The sequence below is a fragment of the Tasmannia lanceolata genome, unplaced genomic scaffold (assembly GCF_043159265.1).
Source record: "Tasmannia lanceolata isolate RefF3 unplaced genomic scaffold, GAP_Taslan_0.1 ptg000013l, whole genome shotgun sequence".
NCBI classification, from domain to species: Eukaryota; Viridiplantae; Streptophyta; class Magnoliopsida; order Canellales; family Winteraceae; genus Tasmannia; species Tasmannia lanceolata.
In genome coordinates this window covers 39,397,871-39,415,740 of record NW_027518690.1, presented here as the reverse complement: position 1 = coordinate 39,415,740, position 17,870 = coordinate 39,397,871, and the positions used below count along the sequence as shown (strand labels likewise).

The 17,870-nt window shown below is 38.0% G+C and overlaps 1 protein-coding gene and 1 long non-coding RNA gene across 5 annotated transcripts; both read right to left on the bottom strand.

Moving 5' to 3' along the window:
* Positions 1 to 884: 884 nt before the first annotated feature.
* On the bottom strand, positions 885 to 2,588 carry LOC143891441 (protein LIGHT-DEPENDENT SHORT HYPOCOTYLS 4-like). 4 transcript variants are annotated; one of them, XM_077396012.1, is made up of 3 exons: positions 2,182 to 2,588; positions 1,918 to 2,051; positions 885 to 1,845 (listed from the first exon to the last, which is right to left on the bottom strand). In XM_077396012.1, exon 3 carries the CDS (start codon positions 1,692 to 1,694, stop codon positions 1,158 to 1,160), a length of 537 nt encoding a protein of 178 aa, XP_077252127.1. In that variant the 5' UTR covers positions 1,695 to 1,845; positions 1,918 to 2,051; positions 2,182 to 2,588; the 3' UTR covers positions 885 to 1,157. The 4 variants fall into 4 exon arrangements, with proteins under 4 accessions (XP_077252127.1, XP_077252129.1, XP_077252126.1 ...); XM_077396014.1 differs by having other exon boundaries at positions 1,955 to 2,051; XM_077396011.1 differs by having other exon boundaries at positions 1,918 to 2,588.
* A 5,026-nt stretch (positions 2,589 to 7,614) lies between these two features.
* On the bottom strand, positions 7,615 to 10,665 carry LOC143890084 (uncharacterized). Its single transcript, XR_013255111.1, has 2 exons — positions 10,253 to 10,665; positions 7,615 to 7,787 (listed from the first exon to the last, which is right to left on the bottom strand). It is a non-coding gene; the product is annotated as an uncharacterized LOC143890084 (long non-coding RNA).
* Positions 10,666 to 17,870: the final 7,205 nt, after the last annotated feature.

Genomic DNA, 17,870 nt, shown 5'->3' with positions numbered 1-17,870 from the left:
GATCCAAACTTACTAGATTTTACTGTTTCAAGGATCATTCGTGTCAGTGTAATTTCAGTGTTTTATTTACTTGAATAGAACCATGTGATGTTGATAGGAATATAGGATAGGACACAATAAAGGCAAGGGGGATGAACTTTGCATAATTTGGAACTGGTTAGAGAGTAGCAAGGACAGAAAACAACCTATTCCTTTTTCTTTTTCTTTTTCTTTCTCCAAGATTTGAATGAATGAGGAGATTTCATTGTCTGCCAATTGCAATTCCTTCTCGTTCAACAGAAATGACAGCACTAAATAGCTTGAAAAGAAAAGAATTCATTGGAGGTCAGATGGAATTTAAGGAGTTTAGCATTTGCAAAACCCAATATTTATAGCCTAATATCACATTTTGAGATTATTCTTTGTGGGGTTGGTTCTTTCCCTTCAAATGTACAGACATAAACCAGAAAACCCAACTGCCCCTGAATGAATCTTAACTGAAGTAGCAAAACAAAGTAAAAGGTGAAGAAAGGTCAGCCATAAATATGATAGATAACACCACATACACACATATGAAGAACTATATATATATATATATATATATAACTCCAGACTTTGTTTTCTCCATCCTTTGATAGTAAATAAAGTGCCTTTTGCCAAAGAATGAAAATTAAGAAAATGAAAGAAAGAATGAACAATCATTTGGAAATCTATTACTTGGTATATATGAGATTTGGAGTACATTTGCCTAAGCCATGAATTGTTCAATTCTTCATTGATCTCGTAAAAACTAAGCATAAAATTCACTTGTACTGTAACCCTAGTGCACTACCATTTCATCATCATCATAATCATCATCATCATCATTTCCTCATTCTACTATAACTCAACTGTTACTATGACTATTGCTTCTACTACTGTTACTGACATTAATGGAAAAAAAGAGGTAGCTACAAATCTTAAAATCCTCCCCATCAAAGTAAACCAAATCACATGGAAGAACTGCTTAAACTAGCTAGAACTACAGAAAGATCTACCTATGCAGTTTAACATAGATATTTAAAAGTACCCAGATAGCTATTTCATAAACTAAGAACTTAAGAGATTCAGAAAATATAGAATTGACCTTCATCAAACAATCTAAAATTCTAAATTGTTGATAACCCAATAGTGGAACCCTAACTTGCACCTCCTGGAGGCGGCGGTGGAGGCATCTGAAGTGTTTGTTGGGGGCGATTCCGCTTCTTCTTCTCATAGCTGATCCCTCTAGCCTTAGCCTGCATTTCGCGGACCTCTCGCAAGTAGAGTCTCACCGGTCGTGCACCAAACGGATTGGCCTCGGGTCTCCCTCCATTCTCTTCGAAGGCTGCACGAAGGCGGCCAATGAGTGCATCAAGGCTCCCCCAGGCCTGGCGGAGAGGGCACGGGCACGGTGCAGGTGGGTTAGGGTTGCCGAAGAAGGGGCAGATTTGGGTGTGGACTTTGGTTTTGCCAAATTGGTCGAGGTATCGTAGGAATTCGAGGACGTGAGCGCCGCTGCAGCGGGAGAGGGAGAGAGGGGGGCGGTGGTTCTTGAGGTATTGGCCGAAGGTGTTCCAGTCGCGGCGCTTTTGAGATTCGTATCGGCTTGGGGTGGGGGGAGAGGAGGAGCTTGCCGCGGAGCTGCCGGGGGTTTCGGAGTTGGAACTGTCTGTGACTACTGGAATTGAGTCCATTGCCAAATGATGTTAGGGTCTTTGTTTTGGTAATGATTTGATGATCTTTGTCTTCTAAGATAGTCTTCTGGTTGGGGATTTCTTGTTTTTTTTTTTTGGTAGGTAGGGGATTTCTTCTTGTTGTTGTTGTTCTTGGGTTTACTCTTCTTTGCTTTTCTTGGTCAAGGGTAAAGACAAATTTTGTTAAACAATAGAGAGAGAGAGAGAGAGAGAGAGAGCAGACCAGATTTTGAAGTACTTGAGTTGAAGAGATCGGTCACCTGTTCTTCTTCCTCTCCCTTTTTGTTGTTGTTTATGGGTAGGTCTTTTTCCTGCTGGTGATTTGATGAAGACTAGACTACCCACAAAGCTGATGTCCTGAATAAAGATGAAACTCTCAAAGAGATGTGTTTTTTGGCAGATTTGCTTTGTTGTTTGCGAGCGAGCGAGAGAGAGAGAGAGAGAGAGAGAGAGAGAGAGAGAGAGAGAGAGAGAGAGAGAATAAAACCAGGTTTTGAATGCACTTCAGTTGTAGAGATCAGTCATGTGGTCTTGATTTAGTCTTCTTGATGGGTCTTTTTCCAACTGTTGATTTTGATGAATCTAGAACTCTCCAAAAGGCTATGGTTTAGAATGAAGATGAAACTCACCAAGGACCTGGCTTTTTAGCAGATTTTCTTTGAGAGAGAGAGAGAGAGAGAGAGAGCGCGCAAGGGTTTTGATGTTGGAAGTGGTGGAGATATCCCTCCTTTCTTGGGGTTTCTGGGTTTACTTGTTTGTGGTGATGATTACACTAGAAACCTTGAAAGGTATTCATCTTGGTGGATTTCTCTCTTCTAAGAATGATGAAAGGGTGATGGGTTTCTTGCCAAATATAGGAGAGCAACTAAATTCCAGACAGAAGAGAGAGAGAGAGAGAGAGAGAGAGAGAGAGAGACTTTTAGTTTTAGGGCTTTCGAGAAAATGCTAGCTAGGAGGTTAACAGTGGTTGCAGTGAAGGAGGCAGTGAAAACTATGGGGTAAAACATGAAGGTAATATATAACATGATTTTCCATTTTCACCCCTAAAATAAAATGCAATGAATGTCGTTGCTTTGTAAATGACTAAAGAACAGCACCATTTTCCTGATATTTTTCTCATGTGGGCTCCATGATGCACGTGGCGCCCCAACATAGTGATTGGGAGACTATTGATCTGGTGGACCATCATGAGTGACTTTCGTGGTCTCATGCCCAATGTCACATGGGTCCCACAGAAAAATGATACCCGGGCCCATGCCAAAGGGTAATCCCATTCCCAACTCTAAGGCCTCAAACTTAGACCATGCTTCCCTAGCTAGTAGAAATAAGGAAATGTTGTAGGGTGCTATGGACTAAATAGGTGTTTCCTAACTCTGACTCAAGAGTTGATTTGGAGATGGAAGATGACTAGCTTTGCCTCTTTCTTGGTATGGTTCTTTGGCTAATCACTCCTTTTGTGGTCTTCTAGATCATTTGGACGGAGAGGAATTCTTATATTTTCAATGATAAAAATTACATCTCTAGATGGAATCAGATTTACATCAAGGGGCCCTTGGGCTATTCTGTGGACATCATAAGAAACTGGGGGTTGATGCTAGATTGGCTCCGGCCCTATAAGCTACAGTGGTAGCAAGATGAAATCTTCCCCCAATGAATGTCATCAAAGTCAATGTTGAAAGGAATTTGATGCATTTTAGGAACTCTGTAGGTGACATCATCTTCTCTTTTGCTAGACCAATTGATTATACGGATTCCTCAAAAGCCAAGGTCGGCGCTCTCAATCAGCACTTGAGCATCATTCTTAATCAAATGGAAGGTAGATTGGAAGTAGAAAGCAAGTCCTCTAACATGATGTTGTGGGCTAAAGGAGGTAGCAATGGTCAGTGGAGGCTAGCCAATGAAATCAAAAACTTGTATTCGTATAGGATTATCCCTTTGTGCACTCATTTCTAAAAGTGCCAACAATTTGACCGATCGTCTTGCCAAATCAGAAACCTCTAACAATTCTTTTTATGTGTGTTTGTAATCCATCTCTTTATTAATAAATATTGCCTTCCTAAAAAATAAATATTATATGAGGGTCCAAAAAAGTAGAAATAAGGAACACAATATGTTTTGCCAAAAAATCCAACTTTATCAATTATAATGAATTTTTTGTTTTTGAAATATTAATATATTGAAGGAATGAACCTAGAAGGTTCACAAAATATAAAGAAAAGGAAAAAGAAAATACAATTTACGGAGGGAGATAATCAAACCACTCTAAACTAGTCCTGCTAACCCCATATTTGGCAAGGGAATCAGATTCGCCATCTGTCGATCTCCGAATATGTGAGAAAACTGCAGCCAAATCAGAAACATAATCCGAATATCCATAAGACTGAGGAATCTCCACGGCGGCGGAGCAAAACCCGAAAGCCACTTCACCACATTTGCCGAGTCCCCTTCTACTATCACCTTGTCCAGGATGAGTTTATCTAAATGTAATATTCCAGAATAAGCCGCTTTTACTTCTGCTTCAGAAGAATCGCTTATACTGATTGAACCGGAAAAAGCCCAAACCACTTCACCTCTATCATTCCTAAGAAGACCACCAATTCCAGCTGCACCCGGATCCCAAAAGAAGCACCATCAAAATTAAGCTTGAAGAAACCCACGGGAGGAAGAGCCCAATTTTGAATCACCTTAGATTTGGAAGACGCCTCATTGCATATGATTTGCCAACCCTCCCACAAATCATAGGCAGAAACCGTACATAAGAGATGCGAACTTTTCGCCCAGTGAATAGCCAGAGCAATAATCTTCAAATATAGACCATAGGAAGATTTTGCCTTCCCATTAAAGATTCTCTCATTACGCTATTTCCAAATGGACCACCAGACTGTCAATAAACAAATTTTCCAAAAAATCTTGCCTTTTTTCTTCCAAGGAACCTTTTATTGATTTGAATAGGAAAATTATGTATATACAAATAAGTTTGTTTAAGGAAAAGAAAAAATATCCTTGGGGCCAATTTGGATTGCAGGAATTTTCTGAAAAAGTTTGGAAAGGAAAAATACTTCTAAAGTTTCCTAGTTTTTCAACACAATGTGAAAAACTTGAACCAACCCTATTCAATTTTTTACATAGAAAGACCTTCAATTTATGATAATATCCCTCTATATTAACCACAATCATATCATTTCCCTCTAAATTATAGAAAGAAAAATCGGTTCAAAAAAAATGTGGAAAGAAAAAATATTCCTAGGATAAAATTTTCGGTTAAAAATGTTTTTCTTGCAATCCAGAAAGGGCAAGTCAAATTTCTAAGAGTTGAGTAAACACAAATGTGTCGATTAATGGATCAAGTTGCCATGATTTTGAAGCACAAATCGACTATCTAAAGATGGGCATTCAAATTTCTAACAATTTGAAGCTAATCAGTGTCCACGCATTCGCTAGGCATTCTCAGGCTATTCTCAGGCCCCATTGGGATTGCAGACTCAAGTGATGTGGGGATAAGTGCTATTTGTCAAGGAATTAGGTTGATTGATGAAAACATACTCAATCAGGTAATAGTTGTTAACTTACCAACTTCTCCAAAAGCTTAAGTTGTTGGAGAAAGGCATTATTTATCTTTTATATTTTAACACTCCCCCGCATGTGTGACCCACTTGGCAAACACGTGGCACATGAGGTCCCACTTTGGGCAGACCATCGCATGTGGATTTTTGCTATCGAGGAGGTTTGAACTCGAGACCTTTGGTACCAAGTTAACTCACCAACTTCTCCAAAAGCTTAAGCTGTTGGAATCAGGTAATATTGGAAGGGGATTCGCTGAACATGATAACATGGTTGAAGGGGACTATTCCGCATCCTAGGCGATTTGCACGTTGGATTGGTGAATATTGGATGGAGTAGAGGGATCCTCCATCTCTTTCCATCATGTATGAAGATTAGTGAACGGTGAGGCAGATAGGCTAGCAAGGGATGGAGCAAGCCTCTAGGCCGGCTTTGGAAATGTTGATTTCCTCCCCCTTTGATTTGAGATTTGGTGTACTTTACACTTTTCTTTGTATTCTCAGGTTGAAGATTGATCATCTTGATCGTCAGGTTGATCCCCCGGTTCTTATTTCATTTATTCCAATTCTTTATATATCTTTCACAAAAAAAAAATTAAAAAAAAATCAGTGTTCTAAAACTCTCCTTAATAGTAGGGCTGGCAACGGGGCGGGTCGGGGCCGGATGTTAGGGTCCCCTACTCCTTCCCCTCTGCGGGGAATTTTCCCCCTCCCCTTCCCCTCCCCACTGTGGGGATGGTGGGGAATCCCCCTCCCCTCCCCACGGGGAATATCTAATCCCCATCCCCTCCCCTTCCTCGCCCCGCATCTTCGGGGACAATCACTTCAGACATGTTGCGGCTTGGCTGTTGCATGTGAGAGTAGCCACACAACCCACATAGGCTAAGATTTTGTCTTATTCACTTTAATAACATGGGGACAAAGGTGGTTGCTCTCAGATTCATTTAATTGATCAATAGTCCCTAGCAGATCCCTAATTCCCAATCCCACTTGCCAAAAAGTACTATACGTGCCACACGATAGGAAGATCCAAACCGTCCATTTGATGGGCACACCATACTACCATAGGCATAGGATGATCCAAACCTTCCACTTGATGGGCACATTGTAGGATAATCCAAACTGTCCATTTGATGGGCTACAACGTAAATAGGTTGTGGCCCAAAAATCATTTCCATAGGATAATCCCAACCCTCTGATCTATAGAGGAATTGCATATTATGGTACCTTCTATAGATCGGAGGGTTGCAATTATCCTATGGAAATGATTTTTGGGCCGCAATCTATTTACGTTGTGGCCCATCAAATGGACGGTTTGGATGATCTATGGTGTGGCCTGTAAAGTACTTTTAAATTGTAGCCTATCAAATGGACGGTTTGGATCATCCTATGGTGTAGCCCATACATTGCTTTTTGAAAAATAATGGACTATACGAGTGCACACCATATAAAATCTCATCACTCATCAGAGAGATGTTACCTTTATTTGGGGGAGGGAGATTTTCAAAGAATTTAATGTTGCCTTACAGTGATGGTTCGATGGAGAGATTTTAGGGATTTCTAAGGGTAATATACTAATATAATGAACAATGCCCAATGGATTATGGGTAAAAAAAAACATAAAAAGCTATTTCAGGGACAAAACTGTACTAATGGAAATTATGCAAATTTTGGGGGAATCTTGTAGATATGTTTTGATCCAAGGGGTTTCTAGTAGTTTTCTCAACAAAAAAAAACACTTAAAAAAATACATCTTCCCCACTCAAATCGGGGAATCCCCTCCCCAAGCCAAGCGGGGCGGGGCGGATCCCCACTTTTCCGGGTGAAATTGCCAGCCCTACTTAATAGGTAATGTAGGGGCCATGTCTGTCATTTTCAGTAAGATAAGGAGAATATAGTAATTCTATAAGGCTCTGTTCACTTGTTTTCCCGGGAAAGGAAAAGAAAAGGTTTCCCGAGAATCTGACGTGGCAAAAGGAAAAGAAATCCCGAGAAACTGTGAAGGAAAAGGTTTCCCACACCTGTTCACTTGCGCAGGAAATCCCGGGAAATTGTGCAGGAAATGGTTTCCCACGCCTGTTCACTTGCCAATTAAACATTGGTGGGAAACCTAAACATAAGAAATCATTTTAAACATTTTAATCATTTTTGTAAGATACATGTTCTCATTTGGATTACAACATAAATGGGTCAAACCTTTGAAATTTTGTTTTACACCCATATGATATTTACATTCCCAAGGCTCCATTTTTTACATTCAGATGGGTGTAAATAGTGTGTGTGTGTGTGTGTGTGTGAGAGAGAGAGAGAGAGAGAGAGAGAGAGATTACATTAAGATGTTAAGAGGGATATCAAGAGCATTAAACTCAGCAACAAATGCCCTGACAGATTTTAACGAGCTAAGATCAAGTTTCAATACATCCACACGAGCAGCTTTGTTTCCATTCACAATGAATTGTTTCGTATCGTTTGCAGCCTCAATGTTCCTTGCAGCAATAATAACATGTCTCTGCACCAATTCCACTTGCTCCTCCTGGAACAAAAAAAATTCATTTGAAAGTGGTTTGGATTAGGGGTGCAAATTGGGCCAGGTTGGGTTGAGCTTTTGCTAAAAAGGGAATTTGAATCAACTCGAACCCGACTCCATTTTATGGTAAAAGCTCAACCTGAATTCTGAAAAATCAAACCGAGTTGCACCCCTAGTTTGGATGCATCTCGAAGCGGAAAGTAGATAAACACCACTTGACATAAACATCCAGTAGGAGAATATCAAATATAGCCACAATTAGTACACTTTAATTTACAACATGGTATTTTGAAATACACTGTAAATTACTTCTTTGGTAATTTGAAATACTTCTTTGAATTACAACCTAGACCGTCGCAATCTTGGGTGATTTGAAATACTTCTTTGGTACAGAACTTGCTAATTGTCATGAAAAGACATCTTTTGGTTAGCCATTACATACAATTGCTTTTACAGTTATATTGGTAATGAGGGGAATTGTTCGGGCATCAAAGGTCTACAACTGGGTGTTGTACATGCAAACTAAGTATTAGAAGAAATCCAATGCATCAGAAGTAAGAAACAGGACACTAGTACAAAATCTTGTATTTAAAACAGAGTAATATCCTCAAATAGATAATTTTCATAATGGATACCTAAATAATGTATAGAATTAAAAAAAGAAAAGAAAAGTAAATACAACCACTGGAGCTGAGTTACTTCGATCGAAAGCATGGTGATTCCTCAGCAGGATTGGCACTTCTATTTTATAAGAACAATATTTTTTGGCACTTCTATTTTATAAGAACAATATTTTTTGGCACTTCTATTTTATAAGAACAATATTTTTTGACCAGAATTTGGTCAGCTCTTAAACACATAATACCAGCAATATGACCAGAATTCCCCACATACAACCATTAACAAAAGAGATATAAACCTTAGAAGGATTCATCTAACTGAAGCATGAACTAGATCTGTGCTGCATTTCTGGCAAGACATGTTCATTCCTCAGAAATGCAGCATGAGAAAATATGATAAATTAGAGGCAAAATTAAATACAGATTTTTTTAAAAACATCTAATATCAGAAAATAAACCGAAAACTGAAACTAAAACAATAGAAAAGCTCATGAGAAAAAAAAGAATGAAAGAAAAAAATCCATATAAAAAAATCAGAATGAGGAGATGAAAGCAAAACATATCCCAAATTTATTGTAACTCATAAGCTTACCGCACTTCAAGAGTAGCTTCGACTAGCTTACACCACCATGAGTGGTTCAGAACCAACCAGTAAATAAGAACTGTCGGTTCCTCTTGTTACCACGCAATAATTTATTCAAAACAAGCTTCTTGGTTGTACTTCCCAATCATAAAGTTCCTACAGTAAGCCCTTTAAATCCAGACCAATTTAGATCAGTCAAGACTGTTCTTATGAAAGAGAGACAGTAACCAGGATGAAAAGAGATAATCAACTCTCACAAAGCAGAAATATAGCAAAACTGGAAAGCTCAATTCAAGCCTTCATTAGCTTCTGAAATGTGAAGGCAAATATGATGAAATTCTTCTGGACTTGATCTGAACTAGGAGGAATTTGTACTTCCAATTAGGAAAAAAATTAGGAAAAAAATGTAGTAATATCTTTTTATGGCTGCCAAACATGCCCTACATAGTAAGGTAATTTGGTAACTATCTATGCTCCACAAGCATGACATTCCCTAGAAATTAAAACTATCTATGCAAAATTAAAAAATATCTATAGCAGCAGAGATTTTCCACTGTTGCACATGGCTGGTTCTAAACCCATAACCAGAAGCTCAAAGCAGTGGGCTTTTTCTCCTCTTTTTTTTTTCTAGAGAGAGAGACAGATGTTGTTGCAGGGAACAAAGAATGGTTAGAAAGAGAATGGGAGGAATATAACAGCAGTGCCTCTGTTTTTTCTGCTATTCTATTTTATTTTCTCTTCTCTTCTTTTTTGGGCATGGAGAAACTATAACATGTTTGTGTTGTGTGTTTGTAACGAACGAAGATTTGCAACTGCTTTTAAAGCAGAAAAAATGAAGACCCAATTTCATTCCAAGAGTTTCTGCAAAAATGCCCTCATTCTTCATGATACCCACTTTCATGCCCAAAATCCCCAGGAGTTTCGATATTTCTACAGTTTCATATTCCAAAATCCCCAGATTCATAGAACCATCCCAAAAGAAAATTCTTCCCACCACATTCTTCATGTAACATTACTTCAGAAAAAAAAAAAAAGGTTACTACCCACGCGTTTCTGCAAAAAATGGTCCAAAAAATCCAACAAACAAATTCGACCAAAAATGGAAAAAAAATGTCAATAACAGCTTCAAAACCAAAAAAAATGGCAAGCTTGCCTGGAAAGCCAAAAAACCCAAAAAAAACTTCACTGTAATAGAGGGGAATAAGAAGAAGGAAAAACCCAAAAAAACAAAACAAAATAGAAATGAAGATAAGAGGAGAGAAACATACCTGGAAAGCCAACCTTGCCGTCCGTTTGATGAAGACGAAATTTCAGATGGCTGCCATGGACGGACGAAGAAGGGAGGAAGAAGACTATTTAGGGTTTCTTTTTACAAGAACCTCTTTACTTTGAACAACCCACTTTACTATTTCATCTACCGTTTTTACTCCTCACCGAACGACTTTTAGTTTCCCGGGAAACCGAATCGCGCAATTTTATTGGGATTTCGTTTCCCACTCTGGTGAGAAAATCTTTCCCTCCATGTCATTTTATCAATTTCCACGTCATTTTTTTCAATATCCACCTAACCATTGCTATTTTCCCGGGAAGGCAAGTGAACACCGCTATTTTAGCTTTCTCGGGAAAAAAAGAGGTGTTTTCCCTGGATTTGGTCTCCCGGGAACGCAAGTGAACAGAGCCTAAAAGATAGTTTTGAAAACAAAATTCTGGGCAGCGGGCAAACCTGCCCGCATTTTCTTTTCTTTGTTTTTTTCCTTGTAAAAGAAGGACATAGTACAGATTTCATGTCTCAAACTTTTCAACTGTGAAGATTATGTGAAAGACTTTTTTGTACATGAATTCATGCCTTGGACAGCAATTTCAAAATTCCAATCTACTGGATTTTGCCTTTATTTGGTATAAATATACGAAGAATAATGGAGAAGTGAACAATGTAATCACTCAAATAGGAAATAAAATTGGTCTATAACTTAAAGATAGAGTAATTCCATAGGGAACTTTGTCTAAGTACGAATTTTCTGTTTTTCATGTAAGCTGTGGTTTTAGTATAAGATAGAGCAACTATAGTAGTAAGAGAAATTATATCTGAAACCCCTTTTTTTAATAATTTCACTCCTCACTTTAGTAATTCTAGACTGAAGGGAACCCTTGCAAAAAATAGGTGAAAGGGCTCTCCTATCGGAGCCCTTTCACCTCTTTTTTGCAAGGGCTCCCTTCAGTTTAGACTTCCTCTCATTAGAATAGTGGAGAGTAAATTCTTTGATATTTGTAAAAAAAATTCATTTACTCAACATTTTACTGTCTATCAAGTATCAACTCTAGTATCATGTTGATTCTTATAATATCTATTCCATTACACTTGATATTATAAACAAGTCATTTAAAACTATAGAAATTGTATACTCTCTACTCATTTATATTTATTTATCATATTTAATGTTCAAAATAGATTATCTACTTATAGAGAATTTTCATAAGTCCCTACACTTTTTAAATGGGATTGGGACGAGGATACTTTGAAAAAAAAAGAAAAGGAGATGTACTTGTACCTTGGTAAGAACTTCCTATGCCTTTGCGTCCCATTGAAGATATCAAAACTTGTTGCGTTGTAGCTATTTGTATTGGAGTCCTATGTCAGAGGCATGATCATAAGGAGTAAAAAAACATATTCTCAGCATACATATTTTGACTTGCTTCTTCATTGTCGGGATGAGCCCTCTCTTAAGCCTGATTTTCTGTATTCCTAGCATTGCAAATAGGGGTGCAACTTGGGGGGTCGGGTTGTGGGCCTTGTGGCCAACCCTAACCCAACCCAAATTAGCATTACCTCAACCCTAACCCGACCAGACCCAAACCCCAGGTTGAGGAGGTTTCGTGAACATCTATGCCCGAGAATTAATGAATTGTGATATAGCGCCGAATAAGCCACTGATCAGACCTAACCCAATACTGCCTTTAAATCCCTCGGCCCCAACACAATCTGTCTAACTCAATTTTCCAAATCAAGTGGGGTTGGGTTCCTATTGGCCCGGGTCAAAAAATACAAAACAAATATAGATATTGGGTTAGGGGTCTGTTCGCGTTCGGGTTCAGGTTCAGGTTGCAATAAAATAATGATAAAATTAGGGAGATGGGACGAATGTCGTTTGGGTCCGGTTGCCTAAGCCCTTAACCTTAAGCCAACCTGGAAACAAATCCGGTTGGCATACGTGAGGGCAATCTTACTGGGTATAAGATTATTGGCGGCAAGTGAGTTGGACAATCTTATAGTTGAGAGTGATTCTTGTTAGAGAAGTTGAGGGACTGTTTTTGATAGAAAATGAATGATATGGTTAAGTTAGCCTTAATTCCTAAATATAAAAATGACTTAGTAGATAGATGTAAAACATGTATGTTATAAAGAGGCGGAATGGCTTCGGAATTTGTTAATGGAAATTCCATTATGGCCTAAACTAATGCCATCGATTTATGTCTACTGTGATAGTCAGGCCACACTATCAAGGGCATATAATCATGATTATAATGATAAGTCCAGACATATAGGACTTAAACATAGTACTATAAGAGAGTTACTTACTAATTGAGTAGTAACTATTGATTTTGTGAGATCGAGCAAAAACTTGGCCGATCCATTCACTAAAGCTTTTGCAAGAGAGCCGGTGTGTAAAACATCATTAGGGATGGGGTTAAAGCCATTAACCAATAGTCACCAATGATGAAACATCAACTCAACACTTGAATAAACATCAAATCTTGAGTTCAATGAGTCTAAGTACATCATATGGAGTGATTGCAAGCACTATAATATGTATTATTTACCATCCCAAGGTAAAGTGCTTGGTACATATAATGTTTAAAAGGAGAAGGCTAAGTATTTAAATTCTTAATAGGCTTATAACATAGTGTTGAAGTGTTTTAGTTACAAGGGCACTCTTAATAAGCCTACCTATGTGAGTGTGGGAGTGGTGCCGCTTCCTATGAGACCTGACTAGTCTCTATGGCGCTCATGAAACCAAGATATAGACACAAGGCCAATACATGTGTCGATTTTTTAGAAATTGCCCAAAGAGGTGAAATCTTGTGTGTGAGACGTGTCCGGTTAACCAAATAGAATAGCTAGTTCAAATATACGTCTACTATGCAATTCTGGTTAACTTTGATGTGTTTTCACTAAGTGAAAGTTCAAATCGAAAGATACCTTCATTTATGCATAGTATTTCCAAGCCTGGTGATAAATATTTCTTTGATTTTGAAAATGGTGGGGGATTGTTAGTGATTTTGAATTTTCAAAAATCTTATATTTTGCCATGTTTTAGTGTTTTTGGAAAATATTTTCTCAATAGCGTTTGGGAAAAAGAAAATGTTTTCTTGGAAATGTTTGCTTTTTTTACAAAAGGATGTAGAAGTGTAGTTGAAAAGATAATCCCGTACCGAATGAGAGAAAGGAAAGAGAAGGGCTATAAAGCATTACACTTCTCTACTACTTGTTTGATTGCACATTGGGTTGAACCCATGGTTGGACCCGAGGGACGGTGCATCGCACCGTTTGCACACGAGCACGCGCGCGCGCGGCGTGAGCAATGGGCTTTAGGGCGCATAGTGACATTTTATTGGCATTTTTTTATGCCCACTTTGCACTTCGCACGGTCGGATGGGTGGGCTGAATGGTTTGTAGGCCCATCAAGCCCAGTGCAGAATGGTTCGATTGGGTTGGGCTTTAACTTGGGCCTAACGGTCGGCCCAGCGGGCCCAATACTCCAACGGTCAAGGAGTGTGGTCAAATGGGTTGTGTCCCCTCCCCTAACGGTCAAGAGCCAAGGGGGTGCGATCCCCACCATAAATAGTTGATCTAACGATGACGAGGTTGGAGAGAGGTTTTACTCAAACCAACAGTCACCTCTAAGATCGATCAGGACCGTTCAATATCAAATGGGTGCGATCTAACTGTCAGATTTTAAACTTCTGGAAAGGTGCCCTGTAGAGGTGTTTTTCACATAGAAAAGACACTAGGTGGTTTATAAAATGTGCAAAATTCGGTCATTTCATTACAGAAACGAATTGGCAATTCTGACAGACTTTAAACTCTCTTCTACATTCTTTCAAAATCCCCAAGTAGTTCTACATACTATTTTTCTTTTGTTTACTGTTCTAGATATTGTTCTTCTGCAAAAACAGTATCTGAAAATTTCTCTAAGGCTTGAAATTTCGGAAGGGCATTTCGGGTTTGATTCCACTAGTGTGAGGCGTCATCAAACATTAGTAGGGCTTCCCTACTAGGCTTCATTGGATCTTGGAGGCAATTCGCGGATCCCCTTTGCACACTACTGGTGGGGGCGAATCTTGTCTTAAGAAAAGTGATATCACGCCTTGAAGCAACAGTAGTTTTTATTTTCTATCACCAACAGTACCCTCAAACTCTTTACTGCTTTATAAGCCATTCTCGTTCCTTTCTCTCATTCAGTACGGGACTATCTTTTCAACTACACTTCTACATCCTTCTGTAAAAAAAGCAAATCTTTCCAATAAAACATTTTATTTTTCCCAAACGCTATTGAGAAAACATTTTCCAAAAACACTAAAATATGGCAAAATATAAGATTTTGAAAATCTAAAATCACTAACAATTCCCTCAATGTTATCAGATAGTTGGACAGTAAGTTTACACATCCAAGGAGATTCTCAGTGTGTATGGATGAGATCTCGGACAGGGTGGAGGGACACCGGGTTCGCTTCCACACGTTAGGAGGTTGGCTAATGGAGATGCATATCGTCTAGCTCGTGAAGGGGTATTCAGAGCATTACTTGAGGTTTCCGATTTTCTCCCTCCTTAACTAGGACTTATGTCCCTCTATCCCTCACATCCATCGTCTCTCTATCCCCATCATCCTTTGTTTTGTTTCTGTCTTCCCATGACTGTCTCCGTCGTGATTTTGCTTCTTAAATTAAGTTGAATGATTTCCAAAAAAAAAAAAAATCAAATCTGTCTGGCTTTTCCCAACCCAACCCGATCCAAAATCCGGTTGAACCGCCGGACCCAAGTTGCACCTCTAATTGCAAAACACTTTTCTGAGCATAAAACTCATTTCTTTAATCTGTTATTTTATCAAAAAAATCACTTTTGCTAGTTATTATAATTCATATAGATTCTATAAGTTTGTATTATATATTATTTTATATTATTTTGCATCGACCACTAGTATAAAATATTAGAAGATCTATTAAACTCCAAAGAGAAAAGTGCCATTTTCAAAATGTGGATGTAGATATCATGCCCTTTTATTTATTAATAATTATATCAATTGTTGTCACGTAAGAATCGCGTAGAGAGAAAGAACAATCTCAAACTTGCTATTACAAGGGAGAAATTGAAGACCACTGAAGTGTCCAATCGGAAACATCTAGGAAATGTTTATGTTCTTCTTCATTTGATAGTTTTATTTTAATTTGTGCTATAAGTTATATAAATAATACGAGAAACAAGAGGTACATGCACATTATCCCACAGGGATAGCTGGGATAGAAGTAGATAGCTGCTAAGGAATGCGCCAAAGTAGTCATATGATCCTTAGTCTGCATTTTCTGGCTTCGTTTGTGAACTAGTATTGGATCAAGTCAGCCATGGGTTGGACAAGGGGTTGAATTTAAAGATGAAACTTTACGAAATGCTAGAATAAGCATAAATACACACTTCAAAACCATCACATAAGCAAAACTACCATCTATAATGGTTTAAAATTTTCGAACACCTAGTGACATGCCATGTCGCACATACCAGCTGATAATTTCAAGATGCAATGATATTCCAATAATGGCTGGCATTTGTAGAGGCAATGTATACGGATTTTTGTATCCAATCTGAACTTAGAACAAAGAGATGAGTAATCATGTTCCAACCAAGTCAATTTTTTTAGTTTGAAATTTTTTGAAGAGCATCTTTTCACCCCGAAGAATGAAAATTCTTGAGATTTAAAGGAATGATGAATGAGTTTGCTGAATCTTTCTTGTGGGCTAGGGATGAATTCATGGTGTTTCAGATAGAAGCTAGTATACAAATTACAACCCAAGAAATACAAATTACACAAGGTAGATGAGATATAAATTTTGATAAGACCTGTATAACAAGTATATTCTAATAGGACTTGTATAACAAGTCATATACTTGTGTAATTTGTATGATTACTTGTGTAATTTGTACGATAATGAGACATGTATACATATATGACTTGTTATCGTATAACGAGTATATTCTAATAAGACTCGTATAACAAGTCAACAACCCAAATTAGAAACTTAATTAAAACAAACTCTATAACAAATTAGAAACTTCTTTAAGTACCAAATTAAGGTCTTAGTTTAAACTAGGAAAGATCCATATGTGGGCCCGCATTCGCCTGGCCCCTTCGGCACACGGGTAGAGTCGGCGATGACTCTCAACACAGGGTTCAGTCCACAATTAGGGATTATCTTATTTTGTTTTTTTTATGGCTGCGACTATCTTACTTTGTAGATATAAAAATCCAAATGAACACATGTCTTACTTTGTAGATATAAAAATAATCCAAATGAACTCGTAGTACACAATTATTTTAGGGAACTGCTAATGACTCTAATCGCAAGCATGGGGTCTATACAATATTGCATAAGGGACCTTTTGTCTGTAACATATCAGACCTAACAAAACCCATAAACAATCATGATATTGTAAGCCATAAATAAATAATCATTAATTCAAATAAAATATCCAAGCAAAAATGTCTTTTGCATAAATACACACAAACAATTGAGTAAAGATTGGGGAAGGGCCGTTTGGAAGTGGAAAGTAATTCTTCTAACATAATTTTGTATACGCAACGGGGACATGGAGATTTATCAATCTCATGGATGAGATTAAAGATCTATATATGCATGCATGTGGTGTATTCTCATTTTCTCTAATCCTTACAAGCGTAAATGATTTGGCAAATTACCTAACAAAATCAAGGTTTTCTAGTGTCTCACTGTATTTGTGGCCATATCTTTACTCCCGAAGTGCACTTGTAATCCTTTATTCTTATTAGAATTGTTATCTGCATCTTTTAAAAAAAAACAATTGAGGAAAAATTGCATGCTGCGCGAAACGGGACAAAATTTAAAGGATGTTCATGAGTAGAGAAAGAAGGAACCCTACCACCTGCAGGGAGTAACCTCGTAGAATAAGGATGTAAATAGTCAACAAGGAGGAGACAAGCCTTGTAGTTACCTGGAACTTACCTTGTAGAATAATGATAAGTGTTTAGTAGACTGTCAAACTTTGTCGAGTAGTTAACCCGTACAGGTGTCTCTTTGGCTTAAGTCATGGGTTTGCTCCCCATTGACGCGAGTTCGAGTCCCTCCGGGCTTACCCGACGCATGTGGTTTACAGGTGATTGCGCACATCCATAGGGAATATATTGGGATGGGGATACTGGCTTAGCCGGAAGCGTGAATAATGAGTCGAGGTCGATTAATATCAACACCGATCGGAATAAACCTTCGAATCCACGAAGGGGTGTTCAACGAATCCACGGAGAACTAGTAAATATCACTTTCTCTAACCAAGAAAGAAGAAAAATTTTATTTCAAAAAAAAAAATCAATCATGAAACAAGCCTTTCACGTAGCTATAAATAAACTAATAACTTCCTGCTATAAACAAAACTCTTAAACTCCTATTCTCAAGCTTATTGGATAGCTACCAAACCCCTAATTAAACTCCTCATAGTTTTCATGCCCAATTAGTTTTCGTTTCCAATTGTTGCAACAAAACGTTAGATACCCTGTGTCATCCCAAAAAATATATATAAAAAAGAAAAAAAAAATTGTAAAGTAACAAAAAAGAGGTGTCATTACCAATACAGAGAGAGAGAGA